This window comes from Paramormyrops kingsleyae, chromosome 25 (genome assembly GCF_048594095.1).
Source record: "Paramormyrops kingsleyae isolate MSU_618 chromosome 25, PKINGS_0.4, whole genome shotgun sequence".
Lineage (NCBI taxonomy): Eukaryota > Metazoa > Chordata > Actinopteri > Osteoglossiformes > Mormyridae > Paramormyrops > Paramormyrops kingsleyae.
In genome coordinates this window covers 21,569,445-21,590,226 of record NC_132821.1, presented here as the reverse complement: position 1 = coordinate 21,590,226, position 20,782 = coordinate 21,569,445, and the positions used below count along the sequence as shown (strand labels likewise).

At 49.5% G+C, this 20,782-nt stretch overlaps 1 protein-coding gene across 3 annotated transcripts in view; it reads right to left on the bottom strand.

Moving 5' to 3' along the window:
- Window positions 1-248: 248 nt before the first annotated feature.
- The window catches only part of gpm6ab (glycoprotein M6Ab), a 43,084-nt gene continuing 22,550 nt past the window's right edge, over window positions 249-20,782 (bottom strand). For 2 of the 3 annotated variants that reach the window (XM_023799295.2, XM_023799294.2), the window contains exons 2-7: window positions 9,309-9,501; window positions 6,258-6,414; window positions 5,525-5,678; window positions 5,111-5,187; window positions 4,512-4,577; window positions 249-2,483 (exon numbers count right to left, since the gene is read on the bottom strand). In XM_023799295.2, the coding sequence (XP_023655063.1) occupies window positions 2,331-2,483; window positions 4,512-4,577; window positions 5,111-5,187; window positions 5,525-5,678; window positions 6,258-6,414; window positions 9,309-9,501 (800 nt within the window). In that variant the 3' untranslated portion in view covers window positions 249-2,330. Of the gene's footprint in view, window positions 3,008-4,511; window positions 4,578-5,110; window positions 5,188-5,524; window positions 5,679-6,257; window positions 6,415-9,308; window positions 9,502-20,782 lie in introns of all 3 variants that reach the window. The other variant, XM_072706945.1, reaches the window with a different exon arrangement.

The following is a 20,782-nucleotide window of genomic DNA, read 5'->3' as shown; positions in this document are numbered from 1 at the left end:
GTCAGATCAGTGCAGGTAAGTGCAACCTGCCAAACTCAATTTTCAAGTCAAACCAAATGAGATTTTTGTTCCCCCTTAAAGGTAAATATTAATGCGAGAGTGATCCATAGATTCTTACGTCCGTAGTGAATGCAAAAATAATATGAAGGCATATATTCTTGGCAAAAAAAGGCTGGCTGGCGATATGTGAAGCTGTGTTACTGGACATGGTAGGTGAGACAGAAAAAAAGACTCTTGACCACGATCAATTAACAAGTACACAAGTGTTTTATTTGCGCAAGCAATTTGTTCCTACAGTTCAAAAAAGCGACGTCAAGCTCTTGTCACATATTTACAAAACAGATTCATTTTACAGCCCTGCTACGAAGCATTCTTTGTGAAAGTACAAAAGACTAATACAAGGAGAAAGCCGAAAGCATCGTCGGGTAAATACTGAATACGCAACATTATTACAGGTATCGTTTAAGACATGGTTTTTAAATCATCACAAACTATATAAGGACACAAATCAAACACTACAACCTAATAAGATATCTAGCATAATACTGTTAGCGTCAGCGTCATAATACTGCACACATACTGAAAACCGTTGACCCTGCAAGACAGTCAGTGTAAAAAAGAAAATCATAAAGAAAAAGAATCATCAGTAAAACTATTTACCAATTAATTCATAACCATGCCACAATTAACACCTAGAGTCACAGTCTTTACCTAATACAAGTTCTGTTTAAAAACAACGCTGCATGACTAGTAACAGTACAGAGATTAACCTCTGAAAGAGCAGAAATGCACTTACACCCAGAAAGAGCTCACTATGGTTCAATAAGTGCACAAAACTAGCATTTTTGAAACACTGACAAAAACAAGTATTGTCAGGCAACAAAACAATGATACACTGAACTGCGATTCTATAGCAGTTAAAGTAGGCAAGACAAGATCCAAAACATCGAGTTTGGTCCATAGTCAAGAATAATATATATTTCATATCTTTTAAAGCGACATTTAATGCCGTTTAGTAGTAAGTAGCTTAGCAAATGGTTAGTTACCTCTCAGATGTGATATTCACCTTAGCACTGGGGAAAAAAACAGCACCGTCGAGAACCATGACGTCACCCACCCATCATCTCGATTTTGTAATTTAAAAACAATTTCAACAAACAAAAAAAAAAACCTTCGCTGGAATATCACTGCAATATCAAAGTTAACCACTGAGATGTGTTTTAAGCTCCCGCGAAATGACCTGAAATCGAACTGTTTTGACATATATGTATATATTTATATAGTTATATATACACTGTAGAATACTGAAAAAAGTAACTTCTGTGTTCTTCTGATTAATTGCATTTAAAAAAGTTAGCTTCAAAAAAATCAAATGTTATTTGCATGTGAGTAAACGGTTTACCAAAAACAAAATAACGTAATAAAATGCTATTTGCATGTGATTATATGGCTTGCGATGGAGTGGCGCTTAGCTATCTATAGAGAGTGCCCAAAGCAAATTAAAAAAAGCAGTATTTTAAAAAATCGTCCCACGATCTCCCTTAACCTTTACGATTTCTATGCTTCCCGTGAGTCCCATTGGCTTGTCAGGCTAAAAAGCTTCGCTTTCTCAAACGTTAATACTGTCATTTATAAATGGTACATTAAAGTGGGGAGCGCGCAGATAAAAACAGCGATGGCTCCTGAAGGTTTGATTAAGCTACATGATGTGAAAGTGCGTAAAAATTCACTCGAAGGTACTCATATTCGTCCTAAACGTCCAGCCCAACCAATAGAGAATTTGTTGGAAAAGAATCTGTACATTTCTAGTATTGGTGGTACGAAAATTCCCCTGTAAATTATAAAAGTTTGGTCGAATTTTGGTCTCGTAATAAAAAAGACAGCTTTTCGTTACTCGATGCGTGAAGCCCTGACGGATGAGAAGTTTTCAGGATATTATAAATGTGATTTTCGCCAAGGTGAACCGGCATTCCGACCCTGCCCAAGACTACCAGAACGAAAAGCAATAAATATCACCAGAAATAACCAGCGGCATTAAGGATTCAATGGCAAAAAAATCAACAGCAGGTTAAAATAAGGAAAACGTAACACTAACTGTCTCTGAAGAAAAGTTAAAATAGATGAAGAGGAGGAGTAACTCAGTCCCAGAAAGAGGTAAAGGGTTGTCCCCAGAAACGTCGTTGGGGAGACGCGCGAGTCCCCCCGACTACCTTGCTGCGACACAACCCCGTAAGCTCGGCGAACCGGTCCGCCTCCCCCCGCCCCACCCACGGGCTCCCACCCCCGACCTAAACCGGAGTCACACCCCCTCGGTGCGTGTGCTTTCGGCTCTATGTGTAGGCATTGAGGCGCTCTTTAGAGCGGGTGGAGTGAATGTCGTGCAGCTCCTGCTCCTCCTTGGATTTGATGTCCTCGTACTTCTGCATCCTGCACGCGTCTTTCACGTAAGCCCAGTTGGCGGACAGGACCATTAGGTAATGCACCTGCAAGAGACGGGGGTTAGTGGGGTGCGGGGTGGCAAATCGGTTTAATTCAGGGTAGATTAGGGAAAAAACAAACATCCTGTTAAATTGCAAAAGTAGTCGGATCAAAAAAAGAAGCGGATCACATCAAACGCACGTTATTTGCTTTTGCAACAACAAAAGTAAACCATTGCATATTTGCACAATTGGGCAATTAGTTGATCACTGTGGTTGTTAGCGAGTTGGGCGCGGTGACTGAGTGGATGGTCAGTCGGGAACTAATAGGGGAGACCGGGGAATTCAGTCAGCATGCCAAGCGTCCAGGGTTAACGGAAACGCCACCCTCTGACGGGGTGTCAAACACCGCGGACTCCCCTCCTTTCCGCTGGGGTCGAGTTTGGGCGCCGGGGGGGGAGATCCTGTTATTATGGTATTGGAGGCTGGTGACAGGGGCCGCTTTTCTTTTAGAATCTGGTGCAGTATTTTCCAAGACTGAGAGACTTCACAGTAGCGAAGTTACTGATCAGAACCGAAACTCCCATCACCTATACACCAACAAGGGAGGACAGGAGAGAAGGCAGTGACTGGAAAATACAGACAGTGGTACTCCGAGGTGGCCAGAGATAAAATGAAATAAACGGTGTTGTAAATAATTTTTACCTAAATCATGAAGGAGCGGGGAGGAAAAGCCAGTTATAATACAGCTCCTCTACGGAATCACACGCCTACAAACGTCACTTGCAATACTCTTCTGTGCCATAGGGAGGTTGTGTTGAGTCGAGCTATTTTTACCAAGCAAGCGGCGCAGACCCATCCAAGGTATGATGTAATTAAATAAAAAAATGCACAGACGTTGTCCCACTTTATACTTCATTATGTAACAATAATTATTCATATATTTCACACTATCGCGATTGGGCGTGATAAATAAAATCAAATGGCCCTGTTCTTTACTCCCATTGCATGATCATTAACATTAAACGGAGCGGGAGAAATCTGATTTAGCCATAGCTTATGATAGTGTCTCTCAGATCTTAAATCATCCTGCATGCAGCACATTTGGAGGGGTGGGGGGGGGGGGGCGTCAGCAGACTGCGCATCACGCCCTTGTTGTTTTCCTAAAGCGGCCAGCAGGCGGCGATGGAGCATAGAGAGCAGCGCCGCGACTCTGAGTCCAGAGAAGCAGTCACTCTGGGCTCCGCGCGACGCCCCTGCTCCGGGCCCTCCTTTCACTGCAGTCTTATTTTCCATTTCGGACAAAAGCTGTCCTTCTAAATGTGCAACATTTCAGAGCTCGGCGTGAACGGCCAGTCACTCAGCTACCACGAACGCTGCCGATTCCATCTGATATTTTGCATGACGTACCTCATGAATACTACTAACGTCTGTAACCCAGCTGGTATTTATATAATAAATATAACAAAGAGATTAAATTGAGGTGATTTTGCAAATTATCTGAAATTTATATTTTATAATGTAAAACTGTGTAATTAACCCAAATATTGACTTAAAAGTAATTGCATGCGAGATAAAACGATTTTTCAATATCAAGGCATCTGTCGCTAAATTACTATCCATCAGCCCTGTCGACCCACCGCCTTTTCCTTCTCAGAAGATGGTTCCCAAACATCACTCGGAGATGCTTTCAACAAGCTGCTTTCTTCTCCCAGTTTCCATGGCAACGGCGCTCCATGCGCTCTCGCGGGCGCACTTCTCCGAGGTGCGCTGCGGCGGCGTCACGCCTCCTCGGCCCGGACATAGCGCTCACACCGGATTTTACACTAACGCCCTACAAGTGAGGCTTAAGCTTTTGCTTTTCATTACGGATTCTTAATTTTTTTTTCCCTTGACTGTGAAACCTCAGAATATTACTACATAATTTCTCCATATACTTCGTGACAGTTACAGTGGGAAGTTGACTCCCAATTGTTGTATCGAATCTGTCAAATCTGCAAGCCAATCAGATCTCGGGTGTTATTTAAAGGGGAAGGGGATTGGTGCACTTACAGGTCACCCAGCAAACCAATCAATGGGAGTCTCTGCACTCACCATGGCGATGACCGCTGCTCCTGCCCCAGCCAGGGCACAGACAAAGAGGTGGAACGTCAGGTCCAGCTGTAAAGGTATGGAAAAGGAGGAGAGTTGTTACATAATGCAGCAGCGATGCTGGTGATTCACCTGAGTCACAGCACGCCTGTACATGAATACATACGTACACACACCTGCCACTTAGAAAGAGTAAGTATGTGTGTTTGTGTGTGTGTGGGGGGGGGGGGGGGGCAGGGTATGATGTCAGAATATGAATCTGAAATCCTGCCGCTTGGAAGGACACATATATAAACAGAAAATTAAAAAGCACTTTTTAATCCTGCTGTATACAATGCAAATCAGTATTCACTGATATTATCTAAGGTGGCTAGGAGAATGCTTTCACTGGGTATGGACCAATTGTATATGGTTGAATGACAACAAAAGGTACTTGACTGGATTTTGTTTAAATAACATGAGTTAAAATGATTTCTAAACACCTACAGACCCAGGCATAACGGATTATGGATCAGGGGCATTAAAATCTGCCCATAAGACGGTTGGAATAAAGGGGTGGGTAAAATGTCTCGAGTCTCCCGACCCCCTCGCCAGACACTGACCTCGTTAGAATCACACATCTTGAGGAATTTTTCCGTTTCTGTGCACAGTTTCTTCTCCTCGCTGATGGTGACGACTCCTAGGAGAGACGGTCTTGTGTCAGCTGGGGCAGCAGCATCGGCTGGCAGCCTTGGCGTCTATTGCCATGGCGACCCCCCCCCCCCCCCATGTTCCCTCACCCCATACTCTTCACGCAACCTCAGTCCCAGGAATATGAAGAAATTAAACCTTCACAAACAGTGTTGTAAACATTGTGGATTTTTTTTATTGAGTTCCATCGTTGCTATGCTGTTACCCATACCATGTGAATGTCTTATTTTGTATGTATCAGCTGAACTGCACCTAGATATCGTGGCTTGCAGTGACAGGTCACCTCCACGCCACCGATGGCTGCCGTAAAACAACATCGGCCGTACCAAACTGACGCAGGTCCAGGCACATCTTGACCCCCTCTATAGCTGTGGTGTTCTGGCACATGTTCCAGATGTTGAAGTACATGAAGACCGGCAGGGATGTGAAGGCCGTGACGCCCAGCCAAGCCAGCATGAAGATGTAGGTCAGCATGATGAACTGAAGAAGCAAGGAACACACATAGAGTCACATGCCCAACTCAACTCTACGTTCTAGATCTGCACAGCTTCCTGAGAACCATAGCCACAGGTGTGACTGGGCAGTGTTGGGCATGTCAGGTCCAGTAGCTACAGATCCAGACCAAGATTTTGCTTCTACCAACCAGTTCAGTACTCTGTCATGGTGACTCTTTATGCTCAACTGGTGGGTAGAAACAAAAATCTTGGTCTGGATTTGTAGCTTCTGGACCTGAAATGCTCAATACTGTGACAGGGTGCATCTGTACACGCTCACTCACTAAGTAGGGTTCTGTGGCCTGACTCAGAAGATTTTGGGCTGTGATACCCTGATAGAAAACCCATGAATATGAAGCAGATACAGAAAGTTGGGGTGAGACTCACAGCCTGAAAAGTTTCACATCCGCACTATACACTGTGCTAATGTGGCCTCAGGTTGCTGTATCTGATCTGCACTTAAAGATACTTAGCGTTCCACAGCAGCCGTGTGGGCAAACAGCTCCCCAGGGGAAAAGCCAATGAGAATGTTGCAGGGGAAGCCTTGGACAGCAGAGTATGTTACCCAGGCGCTGACGCAGCGGCCGCAGGTGGTGATCTTGAAGTCTCCATAGAGATCCCGAATGGCGCCGGTGGTGAAGAAGCCCTCGACCATCAACAGGATGCCGTAAACGAAGAAGGCGGCAGCCACGCCGTAGATCACATACTTGAAGATGTCGATCCTGGAAACAGAGACAGGGACAGAGACCTGACATCACGGGTCACACGTTCTGTGGAACTGGGGCTGCCAAAATCGTTATTGTTAGACGGCTTGAAAATAAACAGACATGGAGATTGATGACAGGCGTGGCCACGCTGGTCCCATATGGAGACCTTCTGCTTGTCCTGCTCATCCTCTGTAAGGCTGCTGAGCTCCCTGGCTGGGATTAACGTCTCACTTTGATGTTCCCATCAGCTTGCTAGCCTACTCTCAGTCCCTACAGGCAGGATTCTCTCCTGGTGGGGGAGGGGGGTAGAGGGTAGGACAGGGCTGGGTGTGAGGAGGCTCCACCCTTGTGAGGTAAGATGTGGGGTTCGCTTGGTACAGGGATGTGACTCTTTTCAGTCTTACGCTATGATGTCATCGACCATTGGCATGTTGTGAGAATTCTCGCAACCCGTTGCCAAGCCGACTGTTTCCAAGCAGCGACAGTTAGGTTCCACTTTGCAATGTGAAGCTTCTTCCTGGATCATTCTGATTTAGAAATTCAATTTCTTTGCACTGGTACGTACTCTCTGGACTTTAACCGACTGTTTATGCCAAAAGGTCGAGCGAGAGTGACGGCAAACTAACCAAACAGCAAAACAAATTCAAACGCAAGTTACAGAATAAATTGAATTTTTGTCGCCCCGAGCTGGTAAGCACTGTATGGGGCATTTTTGGTGGTGCAGATCGGCAGGAAAGACACCAAGGGTGGCGCCGTGCCATGCGCTGGAGGCGGATGCCCGTGTCGTTGCCCTCCCGCCATCTGGCCCGGTAATTCCTCGCTACGGCCGAAACAAAGCACCCGAAGGATGCTGTCCTCGCTTTATTAGGGTGCGGCGTCACTGCGATGGGTGCCAACAAGATACCGGGTCACAGTAATGGGCAGACATGTCCAGCTGACCTTGAAGGGCTTTTCTTTAAACAGCGGAACGGCAAGCGAGCGGCACAGCACGGACGCCCTGCCTCCGCCGATGACCTCACCCTCCGCCAACAAGTCCCACTTCCTGGTCTCACAGGATGCTCTCTGATTGGTGGGGAAGCGGGCATGGGCAGGGCCAGAGACCTGCCCCTACCGGAGGGTGGGTGGGGCACCGCGCGGCTTCTCAGCCGGCACAGTTCCGGTGAACAGATGCGCTTGAGGGTGCCCCGCAGACCTAATCCCCCACACGGGCTCAGGGCCAATGTGGTGCACACCGGTGCGGAAAATCAACCTCCGAGGCTACAACATGACAGGGAGTGGCACTCGACCCAGCCCCGCCTCTTAAAGGACCAGTACACCACATAACTTCAGATATGAGAGTACGTGGAAATATTATTCAGAGAATGTCTGCAGCAGGGAACGCCAGACGTGGAGACAGGTGACATCCCGACAGAATCCGCAGAAGAGGATCTGCAGCCAGTGCTCCCGTACGCCTGTCAGATCAACGACACCCTCAAAGGCAGTGCGCTAAAACACCCCGCTGTTTATTTGTGCCTGAAAACACCAAAAGTCAATATCCTTTGAGGAGCCGCACTCTCGCGACACACTGAGTAACTTGCTCGCAGGCGGGAGTCTAATGTGACATGTCTCGTCTATTGCAGTATTTTTCTGTTTGTGTGGATTGTGGTTGAAACGGATCCTGTTTCAGGACAGAAGTCAAAGCGGTATCTGGAGGCTCTCCAGGAACTCAGAGGGCTTTTCTTTCCAGTCGCTGGAGACTAAAAGAGCATCCATTGACACCGACTAATGAGCAGATACTAGCGGACGGATAGGGAGGGGTTTGGAGCGTTTACTGGCCTGGCGTAGACGTCGCGTTGCTCTGTGTCTGTTTAATCATAATTTCGTAGACACCAACGCAGAGTGACATGCCTACGTTAGCTTGGCGCTCCTCAAGCTGTGTCATAAACCGCGTCTTCCAGGGACACAGCCGGATGTGGGAGGGGCCCCTTCAAACAGTCTCACAGTGCTAATGTTATAGTTCTAGCTGACCTTCTGGTTCTAGAAGAAGCCAATGTCCTAGTTCTAGAACATACCCATGTTCGAGCCCATTCCCATGTTCTAGATTTAAAACATGCCAAAGTTCCACACTGATGTTCTAGTTCTAGTCACGCTGCCACATTCACCACAGAAACACGTCGGGCTCAACTTGTCAGGCTAAGTGAATACATGACCCACCCACACACACTCACACACACACATCGCCTCCGGCTCCCTCCTGATTGGCCACCCTGTTTCTACCTACCCCCCACACCTGCCCACCCTCCCCTTGCGCTCCCCCCCCCCCACTGTTCCCTCCACCTGTCTCCACACCGTACCCATCCACCCCCCATTCCTTTCTGCTTTCCCTCACCCTCCTTGCTCTAAGGGCTCAATACGTCGAGTTCCCCGAATTCCCCTGAAAGCAGGGATTTGCCAAATCAACCAAATCCCAGCAGCCGAGTGCATGTGTGCCAGCGGCATACGGTGATATTGGTGCAAGGAGGCAGGACTGATTCGCTGGCCTTGGCACATGGGCACACCTGACAGCAAGGATGCCAACCTCCCGTTACGGTATCCTAAACCGGGAAGCGGATATGGACAGGGCGCGCCGGGCTCATGTAATCGGTTCCTATCAAATTGGAACATCCGGAAAGTCAGTTTCACTGGATCGGTTTCATTTTTTTGTAAATAGTATTAAGGTTTTACTTTCCAGATTAAAATTTTACACTTGGATAAATCAGTATATTGGAAATAAAATAATTAATTGGTAGGAGATGCGAGATTAACAGGACTGCAGAAAATGCAAAACAATTCATGGGGCACTAAGATGCGATATTGTGGCCCTCGAAGCTCCTGGGGCATTTTGGGGGGCCCTTGCCACGGTCACCCCCGTCGGCTTTTCGGCTACTCACATGGTGAAGACGTCCAGGGTGTCGAGGGGCCCCCTCACCACCTCAAAGTAGCTCTGCAGGATGGTGACGGTGCCGGACAGTGCCTCATGGCCGCAGCCGCAGAAGAGTGCCACGCCGGCGTACAGCAGGATGGTGGCGATCAGCGACGCGTATGGGATGCCGCCCAGGCATTTGATGCAACACTCGAAGCACCCTGTTCGAAAAGAGACAAGAAAGGCAGAGCAGTCAGTCGCAGCCAATCGGCAATCCCGGCTTCCGGCCGTGAGCCAATCGGCTGAAGGCGAGGGCGAGGCCAGCGTTATTGATTGGGAGCGGTGGCTACAGAGTAGAGCACAGAGACGGCTCCCAGACTGCCGCGGGCAGGGAAGGATTCATCGTTTATGAGGCTTCACGGACCACGAAGCCGCTGGCAGCCCAGCACATAATGCGACTCTTTACGGCGCGGAGGGGTATGCTTAACCCCCCACAAGGGGGCAGAGCTACACATATGCTTGATAAGAGTCGACCTACAGAAAACCCCGGACAGCCCTGCCTGCTGCCGCCAGCGTCTTGATAAGAACCGGGGGCTGCGGACACAAGCGCTAGAGTCTGATCCAGCAGGTCCGCGGAAACCCGTGCCCCCCCCGTCGCTTTTGAAGTGGCATGCGCCACCAACCCGCCCCCCACAGAGGGGGTGAAAGGGAAGAACAGCGCCAGCCTCCAGGCTTTGAGCTCCCCAGGCCAACAGATGTCCCCCAGGACTTGGGGGGGGGGGGTGTCAGATCACCCCACGACCCTCCTCCTCGTGCTGCCCACTTTTGCATCTATTTTATTTCATCGTGTGCAGCTGAAAGGTTGTTCATCACCGCCGTTATTGATCTGACCGTCTGCCCCTGTGAACAGTAAACGTATCGTTCAGCGTAGAGCAGGAATCCGGCGCCTAATCAGCTCCTGAATCTGACAGCTGTCCAATTGGCTGACTGATAGCTCCACCCGCCCCGGCAACTGTCAGGGAGCCAATCAAAAACAGCCGCCAGTCAGTATTTCCTAACGAAATGGGGGGAGTGGCCACATTAATCTGGGTCATGCCCGCCCTCACCAGCCAATCATCTGCTGATTTCAGCGCGCCTTTTGACCGCCTGCTCTGAAAGTAGCCCCGTCTGAACTTGGAGAATCAGGTCAACGAGGCTGAACAAGAATCCCCAAGAATCCAGCGTGAGTAGCGTAAAAACACCAGGTAGTACAATGGGGAGTGCCGTGCAAAGCGCGTTTTCTCGCTGCCTCGGAGGGAGGAGCGCGCACAAACAGAGTGGCTGTTCTTATTCTGCTGGCTCATTAGCATAAATATTCCAGCACTTGCGCTGTAGGAGCGGGGCAGCGGCTCTGGCCCAATCAGAACCGGCGACTGTTTGCGGTATATTTCAGAGGCCATCTCGCTCACCGGCCTGCCCCCCCACTGACCGGTGGCAGCCCGTCCGTGCTCCTCTCTGGGCCCGTCAGGAAGCAGTGGGATGACTGTGACTCAAGGTAATTGTTTTCAGGGTCGCTGATTTTCAGCCTCACACTTTTGCTACGCGCGGGCTGGTCAGGCACCACACCCCCAGGCCTCCTGATCCATAACAAAGGGCCCCTTGACCCCCCCGTCACTGAAAGAAAACATGGAGCCACTGCCCCGTGTCAGAGTCACTCATGTGGCCCCCAAGAGGCCATATGGGTGAGTTACATAAATCTGCAAAGAAGCAAGATAAAATGTAAATAGTGCTTAGTGGCTTGACCAACCGCTGACTGCAGACACAGCTCAGGGAAACTGACAGAGTGACTCAGGACCAAAGAAAATACCCCCCCCCCCCCACTCCTGCTAAAGCAGCACTTCTCGCGAAGATGGACAATTCCTCAAGTCCAGTCATCTGTAATCAGTGAGCTTCCTAATTCAGGACGCTGCATCTTAGATCCGTGCCTCCAGCTCTCAGGGACGCTAATCCACATCCATTCCTGTAGCTGTCAGGTATTTATTTTCATGTTATTTGGATATTTTGCAGCCGGCCTTCCGAACGCTCGAGAGTCCAGTAGACATTAATCGCATACATAGCCCCTCCTCCAGGGGGAAATATTAACAGTCAGACCCACCTACTCTGACGGGCCTCAGCGGAAATGCAAGATCACTTTTTCCACCCACAACCACCCCAGTCATCTTGTCATCCAAGAGAATTTGTTCACAATAGTAACTCTCCCATAAATCTCCTTCACTGCATGAGTTGGTACCACATTGGCACCGTGAAGCAGCATCGATCGCTGTGATCTTAGTTATCTGTGTCATATTGTTAAACCGTGTTTGTATCCCTTTCCGGATGAACATGTAACTTGTTGTTATTATCGTTAATCATTTGTATATATTGTAAATGCTCGTCTTCCCACCAACTAATCCTTGCCTTCCCTTCCCCACCTGATCTCTCGAACCCTGGATCAGGTGAGAATGTCATATTCTCTTGTCTGTATTGTTTTTGGACACAGGTTAATCTCATACCCCCCCCCCCCCCCCCAAGCTGAAGCATGTTTACTCATTCGTGATACAAGATCTCTGACCCCCGCCCCCCCCCCCCCACCCTGTGGAAAATAATCCTCCCACTCAGACACTGGTGATGCTGGTTATTTAATAGTGTCAGTCTCTCCCAGATAGATTGGTGAGGGCTTTGAGATGTCCCCCCCCCGCCCACCCCACCATACGCAGTGGGACACTTCCGGATGTCAGTCCAGACCCAAAAAGACCCACAGCAGCTGACGCTCATCAGTTTCAACACTTTACTAATTAATTCATTTGAGTTCATCCAGCTGGTTAATTAGCTAATTCAGTTTGCGGGTGGTTAAATGACCCACTGGGTTACACTGATGGGTGCAGACTGAGGGGGCGCCGGTCTGCTCCTTATTCTGTTAAGACGCTGCGGATGGCATGGGGTCGCCGTGGCAACCCTAAACCCGCACTGAAAACGCGCTGCCCTTCACACGTTTCGCTTTACATCCGGCGGTCATCGCCTGTCGCCTCCCTACCCGAGGTGCGTCCGCGGCTCCACCTGCGTGATCAGGGTCCACGTGCTCCGCGTAGCGGGGGGGGGGCGTAATTAACTAATGATTAATTAACTGCCTTTTCGCTTTCGGTCACCCCACTTTTCTCAGACTGACACGGAAAGCGAAGCGTCTAAGAGGCTCTTTCTGCGCGGAGACAGCGACTTGGCAGCACCGCCGTATCGCCGCAGGCTGCCTTTGCTACCGGTGTATAGCGCACCCCATATAGAACAGCGTGTGGATATTGCTCCTGCCGGATGGGTGATCGGGTCAGCATGGGGAGGGCAGTGCTCTGTTTGCTGGGGGCAGAGCTTCCCACTGCAGGGATTGTGGGAAGAGTTAGCACAGCCCTGAGGGCAAACACGAGCGTCAGAGGAAGAAGGGTAAGCAATAGAATGTCAGAATGAACTTCAGGGCTTGGGGACCAACAGGATTTTAGCGACGCAAATAGCTCCGATCACATGACACTCCCTCCTGAGATGGCCACGCCCCCCTACTCTCACAGCAAGAATTTAATAAAATTAGGCAGTATATCCTCAGTCTATGCTGCTAAGGGCTTAGCGCTTTTAAAGCTCGGGTTTGGGGCAGCGGTCTGCCCCGTGGGACCGTCGCCATGGAAACCCTCTTTGTTTCCTGACACGCGTGGGCACGAGGTAACCCTACCCCCACCCCCCCCTCCCCCAGACATGAGATCAACAAAAAACCAGGATCAGCGACCGCGTGAAGAAAAGGAAGAAGAAAGAAACATGCAACAGTGGGGGTTTTTTTGGCCGACTCCAATATTCCCGAGTCGCCCGGCCTTCGACACGCGTGTGTGGAAAGCAGGAAACGGGACACGTGGGGTCTGATGTCTGCCAATATATGAAAGTGTTTATTGTAGAACTATAACTACGTGAGGTTAGGGCTCGCTGTCGCTTAGGGCTCGCTGTCGCTTAGGGCTCGCTGTCGCCGTGTCCGATGGCTTCGCTTTCTCTCGCTTTTCCCTCGCCGTGGCCTTGCAGAGCTCAGAAGTCACATTCTTAGCCAATCTTGACGTCCAAAACATAATGTGCCCCCCTGCTGCGCCCCCTCAACCCTCCCCCCCCCCCCCCCCCACCAACTCCTCAGTCACTTCAAGGCCTCTGTGGTCCCGCCCCCCCACACGCTCCCTCATTCCTGCTTCCCAAGGGAAAATCCCTCCTTGACAAAGTAACCATCACAACAAACTGAAGGGCTGGGCCGGTCCCTCTGGGAGTGGGGGGGCGGACACAAATACACCCTCACTGTATAACCCCCCCCCCCCACACACACATACACGGTTGGGTGTTAGCCCAGTCAACCTGAATAAAAACCCACCCATGTCAGCAGGTTCCATGCAAGTGTGATAAAAAATACACCCCCCTCCCCACACCACGTGGCTCAAGGGACTTCCCAGGGACACACACCATTTGTGTGCTTAGTGTGACCCTGAACTCAGGAGCCTAACATCACAATGCTAAGCACAGCCAACGCGGCGCTCAGTGCCCCCCCCCAAACTGCACACTCTTCCTGGGGAAGTGTCACCGGCACAAACAAATAGCTGCACCTTTAACTCCTTCATGATTTGTGTTTTGTGTACAAACGATGCATCGTTCATGAAGTTCACGCTCAGAGAGCTCGGATTCAAGCCTCGTGTTCCTGGGGGGGAGTTTTCCCTGTGGCCCTGGGGCGGCAGTGTGCTGTTTCAGGGTCGGTTTTCCCTCGCTCGTCACCCTGGGCGGTGCTCCGCATTTGCAGCTGACACAGCATTGTCTCCTATCTCCCATTCTCTCTCTCCATCTCTCTCTTTCTATCTATCTCCTATCTCTCATTCTCTCTCTCCATCTCTCTCTTTCTGTCTCTATCTCCCATTCTCTCTCCATCTCTCTCTTTCTGTCTCTATCTCCCATTCTCTCTCCCCATCTCTTGCCTCCCCATCTCTCCTGTCCCTCGTTCTCTCTCTCTTCGTCTCCCATCTCCTATTCTCTCACTCCATCTCTTGTCTCCTGTTCCCTCTCCATCACCCATCTTCCTGTCTCTGTCTCCCATCTTCCTGTCTCTCTCTCCCCGTCTAACTTCCAGACCAAATATTTGCAGGCACAAAGCAGGTAACCTGCAATTAAAAAGAGCGCCTGACCCTTCCGCCGCTTCCCTCGCTTCACTAGTGTGTTGTTATTCTGATGGGGGGGGGGGGGGGCAGCATGCTAAGTGGGACGACATGTAGGGGGGCTGATGCGGCGATGCTGAGCTTTCATTCATTATTTAGCCACTGAGAGGTCAGAGCTGATGGCATTAATTATTCAGGGCCGCTGCTCTCACCCGTCCGATACTGCCCTCCAGCTCAGGGGGAACGAACCCCCCCCCCACTGTAAGACGCCCCCCCTCCAGGGTCGTGCAGAGGGGTCAGGTGACGGCTTGTCAGGTCGGGGTTGCATATTGTTTAGCTATTTAAAGCTCCTGTGATTCGCCGACGCCCACATCGACATGTAGGAAACAAAGGGGCGTCTCTGCGACAACAAAGGGACCCCCCCACACCCAATCCCACCCCACCCCCCATCTGCCAGAGCCACATCAAACTGGCAACACTGGGATTAATCTCCTTTTTAAATCCAAATGCGGTCAAGGGGTGGAATTATCCGGATAAAAAGGGGCTTTATGGCAACCCGAGGAATTGGAGAAAAGCAGGAGAGGAATCGTCCAGCCTGTCAATGCAGTCTTTTAAAATATTTAAAAAATGAATTGCAACTAGAAAATAATTACAAACTGCCGGTGCTGGACCTGATAAAGCTCAACCCCTTGGGGAGGGCGTGACTGACAGGACCGTGTGGCCCCCCCCGGGACCCCGCACGCGTTTAACGAGCCCGCATCGTTGCCATGCCGACTGAGGGAGCGGATCCCACTCGAGCGGTGTGACCCACTTACGGCAGCGGGACAATGAGGATCCAGGCACAATGCAAATATTGTGGCCCCTGCATTGGCGCCGGGGGGGGTTAGAAAAACATGCAAGCCGTCGCACCGGTGATTTATGTACACAGTGCCACCCTGGGGGTGGGGGTGCCTCATTAGCATTATTGCATTTCGAAGCATAAGCCTACAATCAGTCAGCCCATATATGTGGATGGGGGGGGGGGCTCCCATCTAGTCCCCTGTGAGCCATTTATGCAGCTGCTTTCTGTTTTTGTGAGCTACTGTTGTTATTTAAACATCCCCCCCCCAAGTTATGTCTTGAACCAGAGACTCACCCCAAATAATGCTGGGCCTCTAGTCCAAATGCATCCAGTCCTGTGGGTCTGCGGTTCTGCCCTCAAATCAGGCCATAAGCATAAAGATATTAAGCAAAGAGAAAAATGGCCGAGTTTTGTTTCACTTTCTTGCACCAAACAGTAGGACACTATGTGCTACCATGCGTTTGGGTCCTGAGACCCAGTGAACCTGCGCACGTTACTATGGAAACACCTGTAATGGACTCGTGCAGGAGGCCATCCGGATGGACACCTCTGTGGGGCGGGTTTCCACCGGTTCCTGTGTGACACGGAGGCCCGAGTGTGCTAAAGCGGGTTTCGCAGTTGGTTTGTTGCCGGGCCACATGTGGACACACGGCGTGACCCAGTCTGCTCAGCACCCATCTGATAGGAGCCCACCAACCCGCCGGGCTCAGTGACAGCAGAACCTGAGTAAGGTTCTGTGTTAGGGAACCCATGTCAGTTCACATGGTCATCAGGACCTGGGGCAACCCTTACAGCCCGATGTAAAAATGCACACGTAAAAAGCGAAAGCACGTCCCTCCTGTGCATGTGAACAGCTCTCAAAGAAAAGTAACAAAGACTGAACATGATCAGCTGCAGTGTCTTCCTCCTGGAGATAGAGGGCAGAGTGACAGGTATGACAGTGATTAAGGCAGCCGGGATGAGGTCGTCATTATGCGTTGCGCAGGCGTTTCACTGAGTGCGCCACTCCCATCTGCCCCCGTGTGCTAACGAGCCCCGCAGGCCACGGCCCAAGCAGACGAGAGGGTGGGGGGGAAGGGAACAGATTGGGATGCTGGCAGCTCCCTGACCGCTGCCCCTCCCCCATCTCCGCCCCCCCATCGCCGCCGGACTCGGGTCGCGGGTCTAGCGCATGAGGTCGCTGCTTCGCTCTGCTCACTCTCATCCTCCCTGCTCGCGTTTCCTGCTCAATATCGGTAATTAATGCGGCGGCAAAAAAGGAGAAATATCGTCCAATCATAGCGCGGAAGTGACAGCACAAGGTAACCCTACCCCCCCCCCCCACCCAAATACAAGAGCAACAAAAAACAGGATCAGCAACCAAGTGAAGAAAATGAACAAAAGAGAGAATCACAGACAACAACAACAATAGAGAGTCACATATTTGGGGTAGCAAAGCAATGTGGGAGGAGTCAGAGAGACGCCCCTGAAACTCTGCGGTAAACCCCCCTATCGGAGATGGGGGAAGCTGACAGCCTGCCCCCACGGGAGGGCTCTGGTCTGCTCGTCCCATTAGCATGCAGTATGCTCAGGGAAGGGGGGGGGGCAACCAGAGCAGAGACCAGACAAAAGACAACCAGCAAGACCCCCGAAAGCCTTTGTGTCCTAGTCAAGGAAAAACTATTAGTAACCAGCTTAGTGCTGCTTGTGACCAGATGAGGAAGCAGAAAAAATTATAAGGAATCAAATATCTAAATTACCACCTGTATGAATTGAGCAGTGGTGCTTTTCTGATTTTCTGTTTATTTTTGTTCTGGGGAGGGGACTTGGGCTGAGTTAATTTTATCCTCTCTGCATTCACCGTGACTCCATCTCCGCCTCTTCCCGCCCCACAAGCTCATCTTTGTCATTGGTGATGAATGGTTCATCTAATCTGGGGCGCATGGGTGGAGGGGGGTGGGTAGCTTGGGAACAGGGCAAGTATGACTGCAGAAATGGCCCCTGTACACACTCTGCACCCTACATATGTGAGGTCACCCAATGCACCTGCAAACACACCCCATCATGCATCCTTGGTTGCATATGTACCTTTAAGATGACATTACAGCCACGATGACATTTTCGTTATTACAATTTTAATATATATCTGACCCAGCAACCGGTTCCCAATCGGTTGCATTGACTATGACATTAACTAATCACTGCCGCCTTCATTCTGGGACAAGCACACAGCTCATAAAGCACTCAGGGATCCAAAGCAGCATGGAGTGAAACATGGCCGAGGATCCAGATCAGCACAAGGTGAAGCACATAGCTGGGGACCCAGATCAGCACAAGGTGAAGCACATAGCTGGGGACCCAGATCAGCACAAGGTGAAGCACATGGCCGGGGATTCAAAGCAGCATGCCATGAAGGACATGGTGGGGGATACAGATCAGCATAACGTGAAGCAAACAACAGGGGATCCAAATCAGCATAAAGTGAAGCACATGGCTGGGGATCAAGATCAGCATAAAGTGAAGCACATGGCGGGGGATCCAGATCAGCATAAAGTGAAACAATCGGCGGGGGATCCAGATCAGCATAAAGTGAAGCACATGGCTGGGGATCCAAAGCAGCACAGAGTGAAGCACACGGCAGGGGATCCAGATTTGTATAAAGTGAAGCACATGGCTGGGGATCCAGATCAGCATAAAGTGAAACACACGGCGGGTGATTCAGATCAGCATACAGTGAAACACACAGTGGGGGATCCAGATGAGCATAAAGTGAAGCACATGGCGTGGGATCCAGATCAGCATAAAGTGAAGCACATGGCTGGGGATCCAAAGCAGCACAGAGTGAAGCACACGGCAGGGGATCCAGATTTGTTTAAAGTGAAGCATACGGCTGCAGATCCATAGCAGCATGAAGTGAAGCAAACTGCTGGAGATCCAAAGCGTCGTGGAATGTAAGACATGACCAGTCACATAAAGGGGTGCAGGAATCAGGGGGTGTGTACCTCCATTATTTAATTTGGCTTCATTCACCGCTCCCAATAAATACATTTTTGTATAAAAATTTTTGTACCCCCCTCCAATATCAAACTCTCTCCTACGCCCTTGGTCACATGATTCTCCCATGTACAGTAAACCTGGTCTTCCCTGCCTACACCAGCGTTTACTAATTTTCCCTCCAGCAAAAAACCCAGCTCATCTGATTGCTGACCTGCCACCCCCCAGGTATTTCTGAACGCCGCCACTAGGCCGTGCTCTGCAGTGTCATTTTCGATGTGTGGATTCAACCCTTCCCTTGCCGCTAGCCCCGCCCACTCCCCCAGCAGCCATGATAAAAACAGTGTTCTTTCAAGGAAATGGACATAAAAATATATTTTTCAAATGAAAAATTAAAACAGCCAATGAATCACAGTCATGTAACTGTGTCTGACAATCAAACACGAAACTTAAAAAATCTATGAAGGTGACAGAGCAGGTCTTGCAGGACGTGTAAAATGTCAACAGGTCAACAAACAAACGCAGATAGATTTGCTCTTGCTCATTTCAGGGGGTTCAGTAATTTATTCTGAAAGGGTCTCGGTGCTGGTTGCCGTGGGAACCCTCGCCACAGCCTTTCCTGCTATAAACCGTGTGAAGAGCCCACAGCACCGCGGGAGGTCGGCCAGCTTGACAGGAAGAGGCGCTTGAGAAACTGATCGGCGCCAAAGCGAGCATACACCTTCCGGCTGGGCCCACTCAGCGTGCTGAAGTCGGAATATTATAAATAAATATGGATGATTCACAAAACTCTAAAAACCATCTCTGTATGGTTCTGATTGTATGACCCCAAGCCCCCTGGCCATGGGTGGCGGATTCAATCCCCTCCCTCTCAGTTTTGGACTGCAATCCCACAGAGGAGTGTCTTTCATCCTCGGGGACATGATAAGCGGTGACCGGTGAACGATGATCTCTCAGACTGACTTTAACAGCCATCCTTCCAAATTTTCAAAAGTGAGCAGTAATCCACACATGCACCAAGTTATGCACCAATAAGGAAATTGATCTGGCTGATGGCAATAGCTGATTATTTTGAAAACTGACACCAATACCAATACCGATTGTTTGGAAGGTTCTGCGTAAAGTGTAAAGGAACAATCCACCGAAATAAATTAAAGAATATATTTATTACATTCTAAGAAAATGAAAAAGTATTTATTTTTTGATAAGAAAACACCAACTCTGGCATACAACAACAGTCCCAGAGCACTAGATTTTATGACTGTATACATCTTATATATTTATGACATTTAGCCCATCAGAGATGGGCTGATCATCAACTGTGATAACCTCCATAATTTTCCAAGTAATATATTTTGATTTTGCATTGTCAGCACTGAGTTTTGTTTTGCTATCAATTGAGTTACTGATCGACTAGTGTTATTCGTCAATACTGCAGTCTTCTTTATTGGAGCGGATTCGTTTTTCAGAAACACTTCAGAGCAGACATTTCTCTAACTGTTTGGTACACGGATGTGCAAAGCAATATGGGTCACCATTAATTTAAAGGGGAATTATTGGTGGTAAATATCAGCTCATTCTGAGCCATGAGCCGATGGCTGATCGGTGCATCTCTATATATATATATACACACACATTAAAAACAATCCCATACTAGAAACCCCAGGTTTACCGTAATCCTGATCATACCATGTACGCTACCTTATAAGTCTGTATGTTTTCCCTGACAACAAAGTGCCATAGATATATCTCATCATTCCTGCACACATGCGCTCTGCACCCGATGACAGATTTGCTAGCTGCACATACTGGTCACATGGGTGAGGGTGCGGGAGAACCCAAATAACCAAATAAGGGTCCGAAATCCTTCTCCGGACCCTCGGGGTAGCGTGTCTGCTTACCGACAGTGCTTATGCGAAGCAGAGTCGCTTGCAAATGCGTTTATAATCAATAGCAATAGTGTAGAGTTTCCCTTTGAGGTAATGTAATGAAACCAAGAGGAAATAAGACTCCACGTAGCCCCCCCCCCCCCCCCCCGCGCACTTATTTCTTGGTTTATTCTGTGTCAGAACAGCTTCAGAATTACGGAATGTCACTGGTCACAGGAGAACCGGTCACTCACACACACATCCGCAGCTTGACTCGCCATATGTTGTACCCCCCCCCCCCCCACACACACACACACACACATTTTGTGCTGTTCACCACCCCAGATGCCCATGGGATAGCTCTAAAAGATAAATGAAAAACAGCCAACCAGCCTGACGATTTTCAGTGCAGCAAAAAAATGGACAGACCCGGGGGCAGCTCTTACGGCCCGGCGATGGAGATGGAAGATGGATGGATGTTATTAAAAACTGATGCCGCGATAAACACCCCGAGCAGTTATAGCGTTTCTACCGTGGACACTGCGCCTGTTCATCAAACAGGATTATATCGTTGCCTGGCTAATTAACCCGCTTACGGTATGGTCATCGTATTACCTCTGTATGAGTGTATCCTCAAAGCCTTTGTAGA